The 21,097-nt window shown below is 37.0% G+C and overlaps 2 protein-coding genes across 2 annotated transcripts; both read right to left on the bottom strand.

Moving 5' to 3' along the window:
- Positions 1–8,673: 8,673 nt before the first annotated feature.
- On the bottom strand, positions 8,674–9,904 carry LOC126713922 (ribulose bisphosphate carboxylase small subunit, chloroplastic). Its single transcript, XM_050413879.1, has 3 exons — positions 9,668–9,904; positions 9,240–9,374; positions 8,674–9,097 (listed from the first exon to the last, which is right to left on the bottom strand). Exons 1-3 carry the CDS (start codon positions 9,848–9,850, stop codon positions 8,867–8,869), a joined length of 549 nt encoding a protein of 182 aa, XP_050269836.1. The 5' UTR covers positions 9,851–9,904; the 3' UTR covers positions 8,674–8,866.
- A 1,508-nt stretch (positions 9,905–11,412) lies between these two features.
- Positions 11,413–12,712, bottom strand: LOC126713921 (ribulose bisphosphate carboxylase small subunit, chloroplastic-like). The gene is made up of 3 exons (XM_050413878.1): positions 12,471–12,712; positions 12,041–12,175; positions 11,413–11,882 (listed from the first exon to the last, which is right to left on the bottom strand). The coding sequence occupies exons 1-3, from the start codon at positions 12,651–12,653 to the stop codon at positions 11,652–11,654; spliced, it is 549 nt and encodes a 182-aa protein (XP_050269835.1). The 5' UTR covers positions 12,654–12,712; the 3' UTR covers positions 11,413–11,651.
- Between the last annotated feature and the right edge of the window lie 8,385 nt (positions 12,713–21,097).

Below are 21,097 nucleotides of genomic sequence, written 5' to 3'. Positions count from 1 at the left end.
AATCTATGGCAACCATCAAGAATTTCATCTGTCTTCTCCCGATTGGCAGTGGTCCGACTATATCGATCCCCTATTGAGTGTCAAAGAGAGGTTATGGGCGTAAGTTCTTCTACCAGTATCTTGCTTAGATTGGAAAATCGTTGACACTTGTCACATGCCTGGACAAATGCAAAGGCATCCTTCTTTATTGTTGGCCAGTAGTAATCTGTTCTCAGTATTTTTGAAGCGAGTAATCATGCCCTTGAATGATCACCACAAATTCCTTCATAGACTTCTCGAAGTGCATAGTTTGCTTCATCTTCTATTAGGAACCTCAAGTAAGGGAGCATGAACCCCTGTTTATACAAAACTTCATTGATCAGAACAAATCTTGACGCTCTTAAGCACAACTTCCTTGCTTCCTTACAATCTGTTGGAAGATCTCCACTATTAAGATAGTAGAGGATGGGAGTCATCCAATTTTCTGGGGTTTAGACGAGAAACACTTCTACTTCATTAGTGCTTGATTCTGTCTGTATTTCAATACGAACCCCCTTTGCCTAATTGAATTTGCTTGATGAAGCCAATTTTGCCAACTAATCAGCTTGGTCATTCTGCTCCATTGGGATCTGCAGAAAATTTAGCTTTTTCAAAATGATCAGCTAGATGGAGGATCATTTGAATAACGCTACATTCTTTCTTGAATGACTTCATACTCTCCATTCACTTGTCTTGTTACCAATTGTGAGTCATTGTATACATTCAACTTCTGTGCCCCCATGGTTTTTGCAAATTTCAACCTGGTTAGAAGAGCTTCATATTCGGCCTCGTTGTTGGTAGTTAGGAACTGAAGTCGAACAGCATATTGGATAACATCCTTCTTCGGTGTCTCAAGAACCACTCCTACTCCTCCAGCTTCTTTGTTGGACGATCCATCCACCTTAGCCATCCAGAATGCTTCGTCGATCTTATTCTCCTCCCTTGAAGTGAAGTCTGCAACAAAATTGGCCAATGCTTGAGCCTTGATTGCCGTCCGAGGACAATATTTGATATTGAACTCCCCCAATTCTACTGCCCAAAAAATCATTTGTCCAACTGCATCTGGCCTATTCATCACTTTCTTCATGGGTTGATCAGTTAGCACAATTATCATGTGTGCTTGGAAGTAGGGTCGTAGCTTCCATATGCTATGATTAGGGGGAAGACCATTTTCTCAATGCTAGGAGACTGTGCTTCTGCCCCCTTGAAGGCCTGGCTGGTGTAATAGATGCGCTTTTGTACTCCGTTTTCCTCCTATATTAGAGTTGAACTAATTGTAGTCTGTGACACAGCCAAATACAAAACTATATCCTCCTCTATCTTCGAGGGGCTTAGAAGAGGTGGGGTCATCAAGTATTGCTTCAGGCTTTCAAAGGCTATAGTACATTCATTTGTTCATTCGAACTTTTTCTTAAGAGCTTAAAAAATGGGAAACACTTATCTGTAGATTGGGAGACAAATCTATTGAGGGCAGCTATATGCCCGCTCAGACGTTGGACTTCCTTCACATTCGTTGGGGGTGACATTTCAATTATCTCCCTTATTTTTTTTTTTTTTGGATTCACTTTGATACCCTTCTGTGATACCATAAAGCTAAGAAATTTCCCAGATGGTATAGCAAAAACACACTTGGATGAATTCAACTTCATGTTGTACTTTCAAAGAGTATCAAAAGTTTCTTCTAGATCTGTTAAATGGTCCACTATTTGCTGACTCTTGACCAGCATATTGTTTACGTACACCTCCATATTTTGTTTGACTTGATTATGGAACATGCGATTGACCAATCTTTGGTAAGTAGCCCCTGCATTTTTGAGTCCGAATGGCATTACCTTGTAGCAGTAGAGGCCTTGACTGGTAATGAACGCTGTCTTTTCCTGATCCTGTTCATCCATCATGATCTTATTGTAACCAGAAAATGCATCCATGAAGCTGAGGAGTTCATGTCCAATGATCGAATCTACCAACTAGTTGATTCGTGGTAGAGGAAAATTGTCTTTTGGGCAAGCTTTATTTAGATCAGTAAAATCTACACACATCCTCCATTTCCCATTTGATTTATTGACCATGTCTACATTTGCTAACCATTCCGGGCAATAAACTTCTTGGATGAAATCAGCAGACAACAGTTTATCTACCTCTTCCATGACAGCCTTATTGTGCTCTGGAACTAAAACTCATCGTTTCTATTGGATTGGTTTATGCCTTGGATCTACTGATAAGCGATGTACTATCACTTCTTTATCTATGTCAGGCATGTCTTTGTGGCTCCAAGCAAAGACATCTTGGTTATCCTTCAAGAACTACATTACCTTAATCTTCATTTCTAGTTCTAACCCGACCCCTATCTTCGTGGTTCTGGTCTGATTTGCTTCGGCTAACTATATTTCTTCCAACTCTTTTGCATGGTTCTTTTTTGACATAGCTTCCTCGACTGTCTAGGTATGCTTTTCCTCTATAGCCAAGGCTACTTGGTAACATTCCCGAGCCAGAACCTGGTCTCCCTGAAGCTCTCTGACTCAGTTCTTCGTTGGAAACTTCATCTTCAAGTAATAGGTGGAGGTCGATGCTTTGAATTTGTTCAGCACTAGTCGCCTAATGATCACATTAATTGTAGGACGAAGGACAATCCATAACAAGGAAGTCAATATCCTTCTTCACTTGATTTGGGAATGTTCTTGCAACCACAATTAGTGTAATGATTCCCTTTGGGTATACCTTGTCTCCGTAGAAACTTACCAAGGGTGAGTGGAATGGGCGAAGTCTCTCTTTACTGATTTTCATCTGTTGGAAAGCGGATAAATACATTATGTCCACTGAACTACCATTGTCAATTAGGACCCAGTAGATATTGAAATTTTCAATTTTCAACATGATCACCAATCGATCGTCATGTGGTTGTTTTAGCCCCCATGAATCCTTTCCTGAGAAGGTGACATTTGGTTTATCTGATTTGGCATGCTTTGTCCAAATAGGTTCTGTATGTATCTTGTTCACTTGCCTTGCGTATGCCCTTCTGAGTGACTTAGACGAACCTCCAACCACTAATCCCCCAGCTATAGTTCGAATCTCTCCTGCTATTGCTTCTCTTTTTTTGGTGCTTGTGGGAGACTTCTACCTTCATCTTGAGGTTGACTCCCACCTTCGTCTTTTCGGGACCCATAATGTTGACCACTTTGCCCCACAAACCTCTTTAGTTTTCCTTACTGAATCAAATCAGTCTGATTCTTCAAATCATGACACTCGTCCGTATCATGCCCATGATCCTTATGGAAATGGCAATACTTACTCTTATTTCTCACCTCTGGATTACTTCTCATTGGCTTAGGCCACCTCAGAATGGGGTCATTTTTTACCTGTATTAAAATTTTGCTAGGAGGCATTACCAGCGGGGTGAATTTTGGGAAATGCCTTTTGTTATCCTTTGGTAGGTTGTGTGCGAGTTTGCCCTCTTTTCTATGATATGGACGATCTTCACTTTCCTTCTCCTTCCTTGGCCTTTTTGAGATCCATTTAGAAGCCAGGACATCCTCCACATTCATGTATTTCTGTACTTTGAACAATAAATCAGCCATGGTCGCTTGCAGGTTCTTAGTTATTGAAAACAGGAAGTCCTCTCACCTTAATTCTACTTGAAAGGCTGTAAGCAGCACCTGATCTTCTGCTTTGTCTACTTGTAAGACTTCTTTGTTAAATCTTGTCACATACATTCTCAAGGATTCTCCTGCTTCCTATCTCACACTTAATAAGTGCGAAGTGGGTCATCTGTACCTTTGTCCGCCGATGAAATGACAGACGAACGTACCTACTAGTTTGTCGAAACTCCCGATCATTGAAAGGGGAATTTTGCTGAACCAAACTCTGGCTGGCCCTTTCAAAGTGGTTGGAAAAGCTCTACACATAATTTCACCTAGGGCTTTTTTGCAAGTTCATTAGGCTTTTGAAGGACTTGATGCGGTCAAGCGGGTCCTTTGATCCGTCAAATGAACTGAGCTAGGGGAGCCTAAACTTCTGTGGCAGTGGTAAATCTAGCACAACTGCAGTAAATGGTGATGCAATTTGTTTGATCATTCCGTCTAGGTTTCTTTCTCCTTTCCCCTTCACTGCATTATTTAATTCGTCCATCCGTTTCTTCATGTTTTGGAATTCTTCTTCCATCCTGCTTGGAAGCTTAGTCCTATCAAAATTATCTCTCCCCTGATTGTCCCCTTCATTATTGCTTCGTTGTTCCCTGTTCTCTATCTTGGGTGGGGCATTGTCGTTTCTTAGCCTCAGCTCCTCGTTTTGCCTGGTCAGCTCTTCCACAATTGCAACAAGGGCTCGAATCTACTCTTCCATTTGGTTTGAAGAATTGGGATCCATTGGAAAGACAAAAAACTTTCGCAACAGTAGAGCACCAGTTTCAAGTGTGTCTTTCCCACAGATGGTGCCAAACTGATGATGCTTGAAATCATCAGTATGTTGTTCGTCCAACGGAGCCAACGTCTTCTATGTGTGCCAGCAAAACAGAAAAGGGATTTTGGTGGAGAAAACTCCAGTGGGGCGTTTCCTTAAAACCCTCAAATGATAAAGTCAAAATGACAGCTGATAATAAAGTAATCAGAGTTTCTTTTGGGTTTTTCAAGTGTTTTTGTGCGTACCTTTCCTTTGTTTGTCTGATTCCTTTTATAGAAGCTGGACCTTGTAACATACTTTCATTATGTCATTAATTGGGCTTTACTGCCTTTGTAACACATCAGGCGATTAAATAGGTCACCTTTAATGATCGTTGGTTACAAAACCTGCTGGAGGTTCTGTCAGTTACTAATGCGCATAAATTAGCATTAATGTTCATTTATGGCTGTTTGGATGAATCATAACCCGATTCATCAAATCCAACATGAACGTGAGATTGAAATGGATATGAAAGTCGGGACAATGTGATATAGAATAGATAACATAAGCTTTCCTTGAGCAGGGAGACCAAAAAAAGTCAATGCACAAGAAATCCCGGAAATAAAAAGTGTTAGTAGAAATTATTGGCCAGAGTGACAAAATTGCAATAAAATTGGCAACGAGAAGGGAAACGGTGCTAGGAGTGAAACATGTTGCCTTTGACCACGATCAAAGCCTTTTTTGTGTGGGGGGGGGGGGTGAATTCTTTCGATTAGGCCATAAAATTATTGTTTTTACTCTTTTTAATAGTCTTCTTTTCTATTATAATTTTAAATTTAAAAGTCAAAATAATGTCTGTTTGTTTTAGAATGTCTCCTAGTGACAGTAGTGTTTGATTTCACAATTATCTCAAATTTTTTTTTTTTAGTAATTTTTCCTATTTTACCATCTGAAAGCTTAGATTTGTGCAAAAACACAAGAACTTGTTCAAACCCCCAATTAAAAATTACAGCTAGATTGCTTTTACTTTAACTTAAACAAAGTGTGGAACAAGAGTAAATAAAGCGCAATGAACCAATAACACTACCCTAAGCCATATTCATTCATCATCAACAATAAAATAAAAGCTTAAAGAGTAGGGAAGAAAATTGCAAACACAAGATAACACCAAGACGTGTTATAGAAGAGGAAACCGAAAAACTCGGCGAAAAACATCTCTGCGACCCTTCAAGTCGAAATCGATCCAGTAGATAATAAAGTTGGAGTACACGAATAACAAAAGACTAGTCTACCCCATATACTTGAACTCTCCAAGCCCTTGCTACCAACAGACTTCTCGGAGTCTTGTCTTCTCTAACTTTCCAGATCCCGAAATTCAACCCGATTGCATCTGCCAATGAATGGCTCATTCCAATACTTCCCAGTAGCACCAAATTCTCACTTAGCACTCAGAATGAGTGTGGTAAGTGTTTGGGCTAACAACCTCTCAAGGATCTAAAGATTGAGAGGTAGGAGTTTGAGGAAAACCACAAGGAAATGTGTAGATGATTGTGGGTATAACAATCTCTAACTCTCAAATATATTTGCTAGGGTTTTCTCTCTGAAAAGCACTCCTTACAATTCGTGGGTAATGAGGGTATATATAGTGTGGATAAAAAATTTGGTAAAGTAAATAAACTTTTTTCCAAACAAAGGGTTTCGCAGGTACTTCACGGGATGGCCCTTTTGGCGAAACACTTGCGAACTTCACAGCCTGGCATGACTCTTCAACTTCTAGTCATGTGCTTCACACGTGGCCTTTTTGCGGGTTACTTCTCACAAGCTACTTGCGAGCTAGTCACAAATTCCACTGATTCATCCTTTGAAGCTTGATTCTTCACTGATCTCTCACACTCATCCCTTACAAATAAACTCATATATATATACAGGGAAAATGATTGAAGAAATTACAATCAAATTTGGTACGGAATTAAAGCCAACACAAGTGTAAGGTTGAATTTAATCAACCATTTTGTTGGCTTTATTCTGTGCCAATTTGCTTGTAATTCAGCACTTAGAAATCCTATATTTAGGTGGGAATCATGTAAGGGCAGTATGTGAGAGAGTGTGAAGAAAAGCTCAAGATTGTGCACTTAGCAAGGGACTCGCGACTTGCTCACAGCTTGCAAGTCGCTAAAGGATGCATATGAGTGAAGTATGCAGAGGAGCTGAACAATCACACCAACTGGAGCACTACAGGACAAAAAGTCTAGTCTGACCATTCAATTAACTCGCGGCTTGGACTCGCGACTCAGTCAAGTTGCGAGGCCAAGTTGCCAATCCACTCTGTTTGGGAAAAAATGACTCTTTGGATTCCATACACACACTTGTATAAATACCCCTTATACCCACGAAATGTAGAGAGCTTCTAGAGAAAATTTTGAGAGAGAAACCCTAGAGAAAAACAAGATTGACTCATCTACAATATTCATCATTTGATTCTCCAAATTCCTCTACTCTCACTATCTCCATTGTTAAATCCTTGAGAGGTACATTAGCCAAAACCTTTTCTCACTATACCCATATCTATGAGGATGCTATTTGGTGCTTGGGAAGTAGTTAGGAAAGGACCAATTGATTTTGGTTGATACTATGGGTTATAGCGTGATCCTGTAAGCTAAAGAAGACAAAAGTTCGGCGTAACCTCGTTGGAGCAAGAAGCTTGGAGGGCTTAGGTACACTGGGTAGATTAGGCTTGGAGGGTCTTCTGCTGTTCATGTATCCCAATGTCATTCTTTAGTGGATTATTGACTGTTTGGAAGGCAGTAGAGAGGTTTTACGCCGAGGACTTCGGTTTCCTCTTCGATAACACATTACTTTATTGTCCTTGTGTTTGCATCTCTCTTCCCTTAATCTTTGCCATTTAATTTCTGCTGTGATTGTGATTTTATTTGGTTTAGATTTTTTTATCAATTTTGTTTTAGCTTATGTTCATGTTCTGCACATATATTGTTTGATAATAAGCTTGAATTGGTAATTTGTGAATTGGGAGTCTAAACGTTCAAGGTGTTTTATACACTAATTAAATATTCAACAAGATTGTTGAAAATCACAACTTTACACCATCTATTTTCATGCTTAACATGAATTAGAGTTTTAGGACATTTTTCCTAGTTACCCTAGGAGTGCTTTAGGATTTTCTAAGCGTCTCCTAGAAATCCTAGGATTGCTTTTTCTATTTAAGCATTGTAGCCTCCAAGGCAATTCCATTTTTTTAATAAATAAATTTCAAAGTTTCCTCTAATATTATCCTGGTAGATTCTAGCCTCTCTCTTTGTGGATTCAAGGAATCCTTAGCTTGTGGATTTAAACTTTTCTTTTAGGAGCAAACTTGTTTTGTTTTTTGTGGGCGGCTTTTTGCCTATGTTACACTAGCAGCTTAAGTAAAAATCAACTTAAAGAGAAGGAGCTTGATCACGTGTATTTGTGATTGATTAAATTAAGTAGGACTCTTTGCAAATTTCAACCAAGCTGAGCTTAAAACCTTTTGTTCATGCATCAAATTGACAAGTTGTATGTTTTTTTTTTTTTTTTAAAAGGAGTCTTAATAAGAGGGCCAAATATTAGTATATATTTTCAGCATGACTTTCAATCTCAAATCTGCCACCTGATATAGGCCTTAAGAATTGATTTTCTAATGGAAAAGTTATATGTTTCAGCAGGAATCATTCTTCTTCCATGACTTCCAATTCAAACATACTTTTGTTGTTCAACTTCTGTAAGTAATTATTAGATAAAGCAAAATTTAGATATATGTGTTTGGCTATGAAAATTTTAGGTGAAAATTTGCAATAGAATCTGTATCTGACCGTCTAAACATTTATAATACAATGGAGAATTCACATTCCCCTGTAATCTTTCAGATTTAACTTGACTTGTTCCTAGTCATTGATTTTCATCAAAAACTTATCTTGTATGTCAAGGAGCATCAGACAATATAAAATGAGTTGAAATTATTCAGTGTAGTTGATGCTTTACATTATCCTCTTATATAAAATAGGTTTTATATGTACACAAGACCTACCGTTGTATAATACGGAGGTATAATACACTAGGTGTTCGAAATAATTTCTTCAATATTTGATACATGTGGGAAAATGAAGAAAATAAAACTAAGCAGAGAACAAAGTATACCTGAAATTCATCACACAAAATTCAAAAAAGGAAAAAAAAAAAAAAATACACAACATAGCTGAAAAGAAAAGAAAAGAAAGCTATTTCAGTCACAGACAAAAGTTTAACTTGATAGCAAGAGTTCCTTCACGGAATTGGCAAGAAACTAGCCAATTTTATTAATCAGTTCCGAAAAACTCAAATTCAAAACAGAGCGAATTGTCTCGAAAATGAAACAGAAATGTCTTTTGAAAGCCTAAAAATACAATTTAAACAAATCGATCCTCAAAAAGGGTACATTTAGAGAATGATAATAAACATCTTAGAAGCCAGGAGGCTTGTAAGCAATGAAACTGATGCACTGCACTTGACGCTTGTTGTCGAATCCAATGATTCGGACAAAGGCACTGGGGTAAGCCTTCTTGACCTCCTCAAGCTCCCTCAACACCTGAGAGGAATCGGTGCATCCAAACATGGGAAGCTTCCACATCACCCAATAGCGTCCATCATAGTACCCTGGTGACCTGTTGTTCTCACGGTACACAAAGGGGTGCTACATACACATAATAATTCAATTGTTAACCATCAGTAACCACATGTATATGTATATAAATTTTGTGTTATTCTAATCAACTTAATTAGGAACATATATGTATAAGTTAATGAAAATGAATGATAAAGAGAACTTCAATGACCTCCAACTCAAATTCTAAGCAAGGAACCCATCCCGAGCGAAGAAGGTAGTCTACTTCCTTAGCCAATGAATCAGCAGTAAGTGGTGGAAGGTAGGAGAGAGTCTCAAACTTCTTTTTTCCAAGTGGAGGCCACACCTGCAATATAACAAAGTTTAATCTAATTTAGTAAACAACTTCAAAATATATATATATATATATATATATATATATATACAATTTGGTTATCGTTTTTTCAACTACAGTATATATTATTCTTGCAATTTAATTGAGTGAAAATCATGACAAACTAGGTACACTCTTAGAAATATTACAAGTACTTTTAAAATTGGTAAATGTATCAACTAAAACATGCCTACGTATTACCTGCAACCTTTCTATATTATTTTCAATTCATAAATACTTATTCTAGCTTCAAATTCATAAGGTACCTGCATGCATTGCACTCGTCCACCATTGCTTGCAAGAGAGGTGATGTCATTGTTGGTCTTTTGGGTGACTGGGAAGGCTGCGTTAGACTTGAGGCCAGTGAATGGTGCGACCATGCTGGCTTGAGCCGGGGTAGCCCGGTTAACGGGGGCAACGGTAGCGGAGGAAAGCATTGAGGAAGCCATTTCTTTCTTTCTCCTTTACTTCTCAAAATCCTTTGCTAGAGTTGCAAAGCTTCTACTCTCACTACCTATATCTAATGGTATAAATTGGATGGTTCATATCCTATGGTCACAAATTGATGGACTTAATTTCAAACAAAATTTGACCGTTGGATCGTAAACTTGATGACATTACACCATTATGGCCACATGAAAGCGGAAATTTTTTGAATCTAGCCTTATCGTTAAGCACCACAATGACAGTGCCACGTGGTAGGAGCTACATAATCTTATCTCATCCAAGAGGGCAAGAATGAGTGATTGTGATATAGAATAGACAACATAAGCTTTCCTTGAGCAGGGAGACTGAAAAAAGTCAATGCACAAGAAATCCCGAAAATAAAAAGTGTTAGTAGAAATTATTGGCCAGAGTGACAAAATTGCAATAAAATTGGTGACGAGAAGGGAAACGATGCTAGGAGTGAAACTTGTTGCCTTTGACCACAATCAAAGCCTTTTTTTTTTTTGGGGGGGGGGGTGAATTCTTTCGATTAGGCCATAAAATTGTTGTTTTTACTCTTTTTAATAGTCTTTTTTCTATTATAACTTTTAATTTAAAAGTCAAAATAATGTTTGTTTGTTTTAGAATGTCTCCTAGAGACAGTAGTGTTTGATTTCACAATTATCTCAAATTTTTTTGTTTTTAGTAAGTAAGTTTTCCTATTTTGCCATTTGAAAGCTTAGATTTGTGCAAAAACATAAGAGCTTGTTCAGACCCCCAATTAAAAATTACGGCTAGATTGCTTTTACTTTAACTTAAACAAAGTGCGGAATAAGAGTAAATAAAGTGCAATGAACCGATAACACTACCCTAAGCCATATTCATTCATCATCAATAATAAAATAAAAGTTTAAAGAGTAGGGAAGAAAGTTGCAAACACAAGATAATACCAAGATGTGTTATGGAAGAGGAAACTAAAGAACTGGGCAAAAAACATCTTCGCGGCCCTCCAAGTCGAAATCAATCTACTAGAAAATAAAGTTGGAGTATATGAATAACAAAAGACCCTCCAAGCTTAGTCTATCCCATGTACTTGAGCCCTCTAAGCCCTTGCTACCAACAGACTTCTCGGAGTCTTGTCTTCTCTAACTTTTCGCATCCCACAATTCAGCCTGATTGCATCTGCCAATGAATAGCTCATTCCAATACTTCCCAGTAGCACCAAATTCTCACTTAGCACTCAGAATGGGTGTGGTAAGTGTTTGGGCTATAATCTCTCAAAGATCAAGAGATTGAGAGAAAATATAAAATGAGTTGAAATTATTCAGTGTAGTTGATGCTTTACATTATCCTCTTATATAAAATAGGTTTTATATGTACACAAGACCTACCGTTGTATAATACGGAGGTATAATACACTAGGTGTTCGAAATAATTTCTTCAACATTTTATACATGCGGGAAAATGAAGAAAATAAAACTAAGCAGAGAACAAAATATACCTGAAATTCATCACACGAAATTCAAAAAAGGGGAAAAAAAAATACACAACATAGCTGAAAAGAAAAGAAAAGAAAAGAAAGCTATTTCAGTCACAGACATAAGTTTAACTTGATAGCAAGAGTTCCTCCATGGAATTGGCAAGAAACTAGCCAATTTTATTAATCAGTTCTCATCCATTCCATGGGAAATCTGAAAAACACAAATTCAAAACAGAGCGAATTGTCTCGAAAATGAAACAGAAATGTCTTTTGAAAGCCTAAAAATACAATTTAAACAAACCGACCCTCAAAAAGGGTACATTTAGAGAATGATAATAAACATCTTAGTAGCCAGGAGGCTTGTAAGCAATGAAACTGATGCACTGCACTTGACGCTTGTTGTCGAATCCAATGATTCGGACAAAGGCACTGGGGTATTCCTTCTTGACCTCCTGAAGCTCCCTCATCACCTGAGAGGAATCGGTGCATCCAAACATGGGAAGCTTCCACATCACCCAGGTGCGTCCATCATAGTACCCTGGTGACCTGTTGTTCTCACGGTACACAAAGGGGTGCTACATACACATAATAATTCAATTGTTAACCATCAGTAACCACATGTATATGTATATAAATTTTGTGTTATTCTAATCAACTTAATTAGAAACATATATATATATATATATATATATATAAGTTAATGAAAATGAATGATAAAGAGAACTTCAATGACCTCCAACTCAAATTCTAAGCAAGGAACCCATCCCGAGCGAAGAAGGTAGTCTATTTCCTTAGACAATTGTTCATCAGTAAGTGGTGGAAGGTAGGAAAGAGTCTCATACTTCTTTTTTCCAAGTGGAGGCCACACCTGCAATATAACAAAGTTTAATCTAATTTAGTAAACAACTTCAAAATATATATACATATATATATATATTTATATACATACAATTTGGTTATCGTTTTTTCAACTACAGTATATATTATTCTTGCAATTTAATTGAGTGAAAATCATGACAAACTAGGTACACTCTTAGAAATATTACAAGTACTTTCAAAATTGGTAAATGTATCAACTAAAACATGCCTACGTATTACCTGCAACCTTTCTATATTATTTTCAATTCATAAATACTTATTCTAGCTTCAAATTCATAAGGTACCTGCATGCATTGCACTCGTCCACCATTGCTTGCAAGAGAGGTGATGTCATTGTTGGTCTTTTGGGTGACTGGGAAGGCTGCGTTAGACTTGAGGCCAGTGAATGGTGCGACCATGCTGGCTTGAGCCGGGGTAGCCCGGTTAACGGGGGCAACGATAGCGGAGGAAAGAATTGAGGAAGCCATTTCTTTCTTTCTCCTTTACTTCTCAAAATCCTTTGCTAGAGTTGCAAAGCTTCTACTCTCACTACCTATATATAATGGTATAAATTGGATGGTTCATATCCTATGGTCACAAATTGATGGACTTAATTTCAAACAAAATTTGACCATTGGATCGTATACTTGATGACATTACACCATTATGGCCACATGAAAGCGGAAATTTTTTGAATCTAGCCTTATCGTTAAGCACCACAATGACAGTGCCACGTGGTAGGAGCTACATAATCTTATCTCATCCAAGAGGGCAAGAATGAGTGATGGTGGTTACGTTTATTTCTGGTCAGTCAGCATTTTCCTTGCATTCTCTTTCAGACTTTGCCCTCATCTTATGTAATAATGTACTGCACGTTTAAGACCATACCTTCTCGGACCTTTTCTTTTTTTTTTTTTTTTTGATAGGTACCTTCTCGGACTTATTCTGTGTGTCAAGTTAAATATTGCCCTTGGTCCCTTAGCTGAACAAGTCAAGTTCATCTTGGGACATTGCAAGCCATTTTGGACCTACAATGAGGTTGGGGCAAAATATTTTCAAGTAAAAAAGAAGTAACTAATCAGCGTAAATGCTACTTGCATGAGTATTACTACAAGTTAATATGATATGTATATACTTGTCAAACTTATTTCACACAATATCTCACCAATCGATAGTACTAATTAAGTCCTCCCATTTTGAAAAGTTGAAAGACTTACATGATTTTTTTTTTTTTTTTTTTTTTTTTTTTTTTTTTTTTTGTGGCTGTTTATAGATGTCACCATTACACTTTGACATGAATATCAATTTGGTTCTTAGACTTTTATTTTGAAAAATATACTCTCGCAATATTAGACTTGTGACAAATCAAATTTTTTATTAATATTTTTTTTTTTTGGTTAAAATTTAAGCAGTCTTATTTTTTATGTTTTTATTTTCTTCTCTTTCTTTAGTAGTTATCCTTACATCCGCCTTAGGTTTGACAACTGTGGCACTATAGACATATCTAGTCAAGAACCCACAATCCTGTTACCAAGAGCTTCTCCGATTGGGCTTTCAACTCTTCGAGTATTCAAGAGACAATTGCTAAAATTGAAATTATAAGAATTAGACTTGAAACTCATGTCAAAGTTTAAGAGTCATCTTCGTAAAAATCTACAAAATTACTTTTGAATTTTGATAGGTAGCTACTTCCCATGTGAAAAGACTTTATATGTGTATAGTGAAACTTCATGCAACTTTTATAAATGGATGATGATTGGCCAAGAGTCTCATAACTTAACTAACATATTTTTTAGTATTTTTAATAGAGATATCTACAATTCAAATCATCCCTCCCCCAACTATGGACTAATAACATATAAAAGTAAATTAAAATAGTGAGAATTGCAAGGTTATATATACCGGCCGACAACATATTGATCATTTCTGGGGTTAGGTTAGTGACTTCGAGTCAACAAGACCACCTATAATAACTCAAAATGTGTTAATAGTGCATGGATAGCTAGGTATTTCTTTGTGTTCATACATTGGTTTCCAACTTACTCTAAACTTGCGATGCCTTTTTCAGAGTTACTCTATTAGTTCGGAAACATTTACCTTCCATAATAAATTATTTCAATAAAAAAAAAAAAAAAATTCTCTATGTTGACAGTTTGGTGTCCACTAGAGTCCAACTTGTAGACTAGTAATATCAAAATAAAATGAGGACGAATTACAATATATAGAATACAATACCAAGAACATTCGAGCACCATGCATTTGTATTCATTTTTTGACGCCATTCTACTAGTTGGCCTGTTGCTGAACTCAATTAGTAATGGCATGAAGCCATGAAGAGAAAATCTCTATAGGTTGCTTGTCTTCTCCCTTCTTTCTTTCTTTCTTTCTTTCTTTTTTTTTCTTTGTTTTTTTTAACCTAAAACAAAAAGGGCCTGTTGCTGAGCTTAATTAGTTATGGCATGAAGAGAAAATCTGTCTAGGCCCATTGCTTGTCTTGTCTTTTCCTTTCTTTCTTTCCCTTTTTCCCTAAAACAAAAAGGGTAGGAATGAGAGACCATTATCACTTCTCTAAAATATCTGAAGAGGTGGAGGTTATGGAGAGTTGGAAATGAATTCCCAAATAAACATGCATAAAAAGGTCACTTAAAAACTTACTTTATCTATTTTAACACCACTCTATAACATACCAAATATCAATGGTTCTATTTTTTTAGCACTTCATTTAAATATTCATTTTTTTTAACATTTTTTTATTCTTTTTTGGGTAAATTGCAAATTGCACCTCTAAAGTTTGGAGGTGATTGGATTTTACACTCTAAAGTTTTAGAAGTTAGAAGTTGGATTTTACACCCTAACGTTTCAGAATTTGGATTTTACAAGCCGACCTACCAAACCTTTCTTCCCCAATCGGAACTCACCACAAACCCACCAACCACAACACCACCGACCACCAACACATCACAAACGACCCCAATCGGAATCCATCCCAACTGTCATAAGATAACCCACCACACCCACAACAACCCACCACCACTGCAACCCATGATGTGACCCACAACCCAATCAACAACCCACCACATCCATTTCAACCTACAGCCCGATCAACAACCTACCACCACTATTGCCACAACCAAAACCAACATAACCCAACCATTGACATTAAAAATAGAGAGAGAGAGAGAGAGAGAGAGAGAGGACATCACGAACCCACCACACCGACCCACACCATGAACCCAAAGGCAAGAATGAAGAGAAGAAAGGCTTGGTTCAGTCAAGAGGGAGAAGGGGGAGGCACAGGAGAGAAAAAGAAGGAAGGAAAAAAGGAGAGAAGATTGGAGAAAGAAAGAGAGGAAAAAGAGAGAATGATTTTTTGATGAGAGAAGAGAAAGACAAAGAATAAACAAATATTTTTTCTATCCCTTTGTTGCTACAGTAGACTGCCAAAGATGGCATATAGCAAGCTTGTTAAAATTTTTAACAATAACACTATTGATGTAGCTTAGTTGTTGTTATTTGTGGTGCTAAAAATAGCAATTTGGCAATATAACTTCATCAATGCTAATGCTCTTATATTGTATAGCCATCAATAACTTTCAAAAGGATACATAATTTTCTTTTTCTCGTAGGAAAGAAAAAATGGAAAACCCCTTTCAATCGGTATCAATATAAATTAATAGACGGAGTACTATGCCAAAGGACTATAAAAATTAAAATGTTAGGAGTTAGAATCCAACAGAGCTGCAATTAGGATGTTTTCTACTTCCTGTAAGAGTATAAGAACACAAAGGAATATTATGTGGGAAGGAATAATATGGTCTAATTGGATTTTTGAATAAAATTGAGTATGTGCTAATGTCAACCTTGCGTAATACGTGTAGTGAAAACAGATTTAGAATGTATTTGCTAACCTAACTAAGGTAGAGAAACTGTAAAAGGCCAACTATGACGTGGCATAGGAAGATCTAGTATCCGCTTAGTAATTAGGAAGTCTTAGAAATCTTGACCAATTGACCCGACTTGAACAAGGGAATACCATCCAAAACCACCGTGACATGGAAACCAATCAAACTTAAGAAAGATCAGTGTGCAGGCTTCTATGCTTAGCAGCATGCACAATGATCTTGTTGGGGGAATGAAAAGACTAACATTTGTACATTGATTCTTTGTGTGTAACCAACTTGACTTTGGAGACAAGATCACGCAAGCAACTTGGTAGAGAAGGTTTGGTGAACATATCAACTAAGGGTGAGTTTGGTTCAGTTTTTTTATACAGTATTTTTTGAAAAAGTGGTGGTTTCAAAAAGTGTAGTATGAAACTGAACTTTTTTAAAAAGCAGAGCGTTTGGTAAAAGCTGTTAAAAAGTATTTTTTGAAAAAATTGAGTATTTGACTAGCACTTATAAAAGTGGCGGTTTGAGTTGTCAATTACAAAAAATTGCAATGTATATATAAGAGAGTTTATTTCAAACATAGTATCAACTTCTTAATAATAATAATAACAAATATATTATTGGTATTATTTTAATAATGTTTGTGTTAGTTTTTTTTTAGTGTCATAATTATTTGTTATTACTATTAATAACTTCTTATCAATATTAATTAAATCTCAAAAAATTTCATCATCATGGAGCACAAAATGATAATGTAAAAAGATGATTAAATCCATACCAATAATCCAAGTTTAAATTGTACTACATGATATTATAAAAAATAAAAAAGACAACTACTAATTATTATCCCTCTAAATGGAATTAGCAATGGAATCATGAAAAACCAACATCTCAAGGTTTGTTAAAGATCTTGTGTTCTGCTCATAACTATTGCTTACTTCACTATTATGTTGTCTCGTAGGAATTGAATCTCGATTGGCATTATTGAAGCCCCTGTCATCCCTATCATTTAGTCTAACAAAATCATGAAGAGCCATAATAGCAAATACAATAAGTATTTGGATATGGAATGAAAAAGATGACATATTTCTGATAATTCTCTATTTATTCTTCCATAGACCAAAAGTGCACTTAATCACACATCGAAGAAATGAGTGAGCATGATCAAATTTTTCATGTTTGCTTTTAGGTCTTCCACCTCTCTTTCGAAAATTATGAAGATGGTAAGGTATCCTCTTGTATGGTGCCGAATAGTCTTTCATCATTGGGTATCTAGAATCAACTACATAATATTTCCCTATAAAACAAAACTCAATCAAATTAACACACACACAAAATGTCATTGTAATGAACAATTGATTAACCATGTAAGGTTGAATTTATTCAATCATGTGTTGGCTTTATTCCATGCCAAATTTGCTTGTAATTTAGCAATTAGATACCCTGTATTTAGGTGGGAATTATGTAAGGGTAGTGTGTGAGAGAGTGTGAAGAAAGCTCAAGAAGTGTGCATTCAAGAAGAGCTTCATGACTGGATCTCGCGACTGACAAGTTGCAAGAATGGCACACGTGTGAAGCATGTAGAGGGAGTTGAAAGGTCACGCCAGCTGTAGCATTACAGGACAAAACTTCCAGTCTGTCCAGGCAGTTAGCTCGCAACTCAAACTCACGACTCGTTCCAGTCGCAAAGTCGCGTTGCCAGAATGCCCTGTTTGGTTGTAACTAACTCTTCGCATTCCTCATACACCCTACTATAAATACTCTTATACCTCCAAAATGTAAAGAGCTTCTAGAGAGAATTTTGTGAGAGAAACCCTAAAGAAAAATAAGATTGACTCATCTACAATCTTCATTCTTTGATTCTCCAAATTCCTCTACTCTCACCCTCTCCATTGATATATCCTTAAGAGGTACATTTAGCCAAATTCTTATCTCACCATACCCATATCAGTGAAAAGGTTTTTGGGTGCTTGGGAAGCAGTTCAGAAGGGACCAATTCATTTTGGTTGATGCAATGGGCTATTGTGGGATCCAGTAAGCTAGAGAAGACAAGGTTCGGCGTAACCCTATTGGAGCAAGCAGCTTGGAGGGCTTAGGTGCACTGGGTAGATTAGGCTTGGAGGGTCTTTTACTATTCATGTATCCCAACTTCATTCTCTAGTAGATTATTGATCACTTGGAGGGTGGTAGAGAGGTTTTTCGCCGAATACTTCGGTTCCTCTTCGATAACATATCGTTGTGTTATCTTTGTGTTTGCATCTTTCTTTCCTTTCTCTTTACCTTTTAATTACTGCTGTGATTGTGATTAATTATGATTTAGAGTGTGTTGCCAATTTGGGTTTAGCTTATATTCATGTTCTACACATAAATTATTTGTTTATAAGCTTGTGTTGGTAAATTTTTTTTTAGGGGTCTAAATGTTCATAGGTGTTTTACACACTATTTGAACTTTCAATTGGTATTAGAGCGGGTGCACTTGCTGTGGTTTAATTACCTAAGTGCGATCCTTGACCCCTGTTGAGATGGATCAGTCTCGATCTTTTAATGCTCCTCCATATTTTGATGGAAGCAACTATGCATTTTGGAAAGTCTGTATGAGGGCATTCCTATGTTCAATTGATGAGACTGTTTGGGATGTTGTAGATATAGGGTAGACTATGCCGGAGGTTGCCAAATCCACATGGGATGAGGTAGCCCTTGCAACAGCTAATGCAAATAGCAAGACACTAAATGCTATTTTCTGTGGTGTTTCTCCAGATGAGTTTCACAGGATTTCTTACGTTACAATTGCCAAGGAAGCATGGCAAATCTTGGAGACAACATATGAAGGCACCAAGAAAGTAAAAGACTCCAAGTTGCAGATGCTTACCACACGCTTCGAAGAGCTGAAAATGAGTGAAGACGAGTCATTTGACTCATTTTATGGGAAGTTGAATGAGGTGATAATTGGGAAGTTTAACTTGGGGGAAAAAACGGATGACTCCAAGATTGTAAGAAAAATTCTACGATCACTACCGAAAAGCTTCCGTGCAAAGGTTACTGCTATGGAAGAGAGCAAGGATCTTGATGACATCAAAGTTCAAGAACTTATTAGCTCACTTCAGACCTATGAGCTTTCTCTACCATCACAAAGGAAGAGCAAATCACTTGCTCTAAAGACAATCAATGAGAGAATGGATGCTTAATACTCATCAGATGAGGATGAAGTCGAAAAGGATGTTGCATATCTTGTGAAGAACTTTCGAAAGTTCTTGAAGTTCAAAAAGAATGGAAAGTTTGCTGAGAAAGAAAAATTCCCAAATTCCTGGAAGGAGAAAAAGGATTTCAAGAAGAAAAATGGGAAGGATTCTCAATCTTCTCAAGCAATCACGTGCTATGAATGCAACGGTCATGGACATCACAAGAAGGAGTGTTCGAACTATTTGAGAGGGAAGGGTAAAGTGTATGCCACTACTCTTAGTGACATCAGCTCCTCTAATTTAGATTCAGAAGAAAGCTATGATGGAGAGGGAAACTTCTCTGCATTCATGACCATTGCTCTCGTGAAATCTTCGGATGATTTGAGTGTGCTAGTGGAAGAGCTTAGTGAGCACATTGAATTGGAGTCAAATGGGATAGTAGGGGAATCCAATGATGAGGAAGATGAAAGAACAGTGGGACTGCAAGAGACCTACAATTCCCTCCTTGAGAAGACTAGTGAATATGCAAAAGTGGCTAAAGCAGCCATTAAGAAAATGAAAAGAGCAGAGCAAGACTACTAGAGTCTTTTAGTCTGAACAAGGAGACTAAGTGTGAAGTCGAGACGCTGAATGAAGAGCTGACTGAAGCCTACTCAAAGATAAAATTTCTTGAGCATGAGGTGATTCAAGCTAATGCTAAAGTAGAGCAGGTTTCCTCCAAGAAGCTTGATGAAGTTCTTGCTCATCAAAAACCTTTCTCCGACAAAAGCGAATTGGGATACACCAAAGAGAGTAGTTCGAGTGTGAAAGTGTCTAAGGATATGAAGTTTGTGAAAGCTAAGGAACTAATGGTGGAAATCACTATTGTTGAGAAAGTGAAGGTGAAGAAGAAGCGGAATGTGACTGACCAAAGGCTATTGACTAAGCCTCATAACCAATCAGTGGTCAAACCTAAGGGTAAAGGGAAATCTCTCCCAAAGTCACAAAGAGGTCCGAGAACTCAACATTTTTGCCATCATTGTGGAATTCAAGGACACACTAGACCTAATTATCGTAAGCTTCAAGTATTAAAGAATTCAAGTACTCAAAGGTCGAGAGGACCAAGACATGGCAAAGGGAATTGGATTGCTGAGCAATCAAAAGGTTAAGAAGGTGATCCCGGAGTGAGGGATGTGATAAAGATGATTGATGCATTCATCACCTATTTGACAAGCTTCACCAGAAGGTTTGAAAGTCATAACAGTAGTACCCAATTCTCTAGGGATATAAGCCCAAACGCAGGTGTTGTATGGGTGAAGAAGGGTACACATGCATAAGCATTACAACATGTCCATGCATTAATACTTCCTATGTTTTGTGACATTGATTGGTTGTGTGCTTTGTGTTATCTCTCCAGCAAGTGTTGAAAATTTTTGTTTGTTTGTTTGCTATTTACTTTGAATATTTTTACACTTTTTTTTATTTATCAATCTTTACTTGTTTTTGTGTCAAAAATCCAAAAAGTTTGATAAGCATTTTTATGTATTGTCACATGCATATTTTGCCTTGTACCTTTGTACTAATGGCTTTGTGCATTTACAAGCGTAACTTGTTCTTTGTGCACTCATATCATTGTGGGAAAAATCTTGACATCTATATGACTGTTGTTGAAAGTTCAAAAACGTGTACCAATACACTTTTGAACGTTTAGACCCCCAAAAATTAACTTAACCAACACAAGCAATATGTTAAACAAGTGTGCGGAAACTTAACATATGCTATAATGTGAAATAGGATAAAAACTATCTAAGCCATAACATAATAAAATCACAGCAGATAATATAAAGGCAGAGATAGAGAGGAAGGAAGATGCAAACACAAAGA

Source organism: Quercus robur, chromosome 2, assembly GCF_932294415.1.
Source record: "Quercus robur chromosome 2, dhQueRobu3.1, whole genome shotgun sequence".
NCBI lineage: Eukaryota > Viridiplantae > Streptophyta > Magnoliopsida > Fagales > Fagaceae > Quercus > Quercus robur.
Note: the sequence above shows the minus strand (reverse complement) of the source record. Positions and strands in the feature narration are given on the sequence as shown.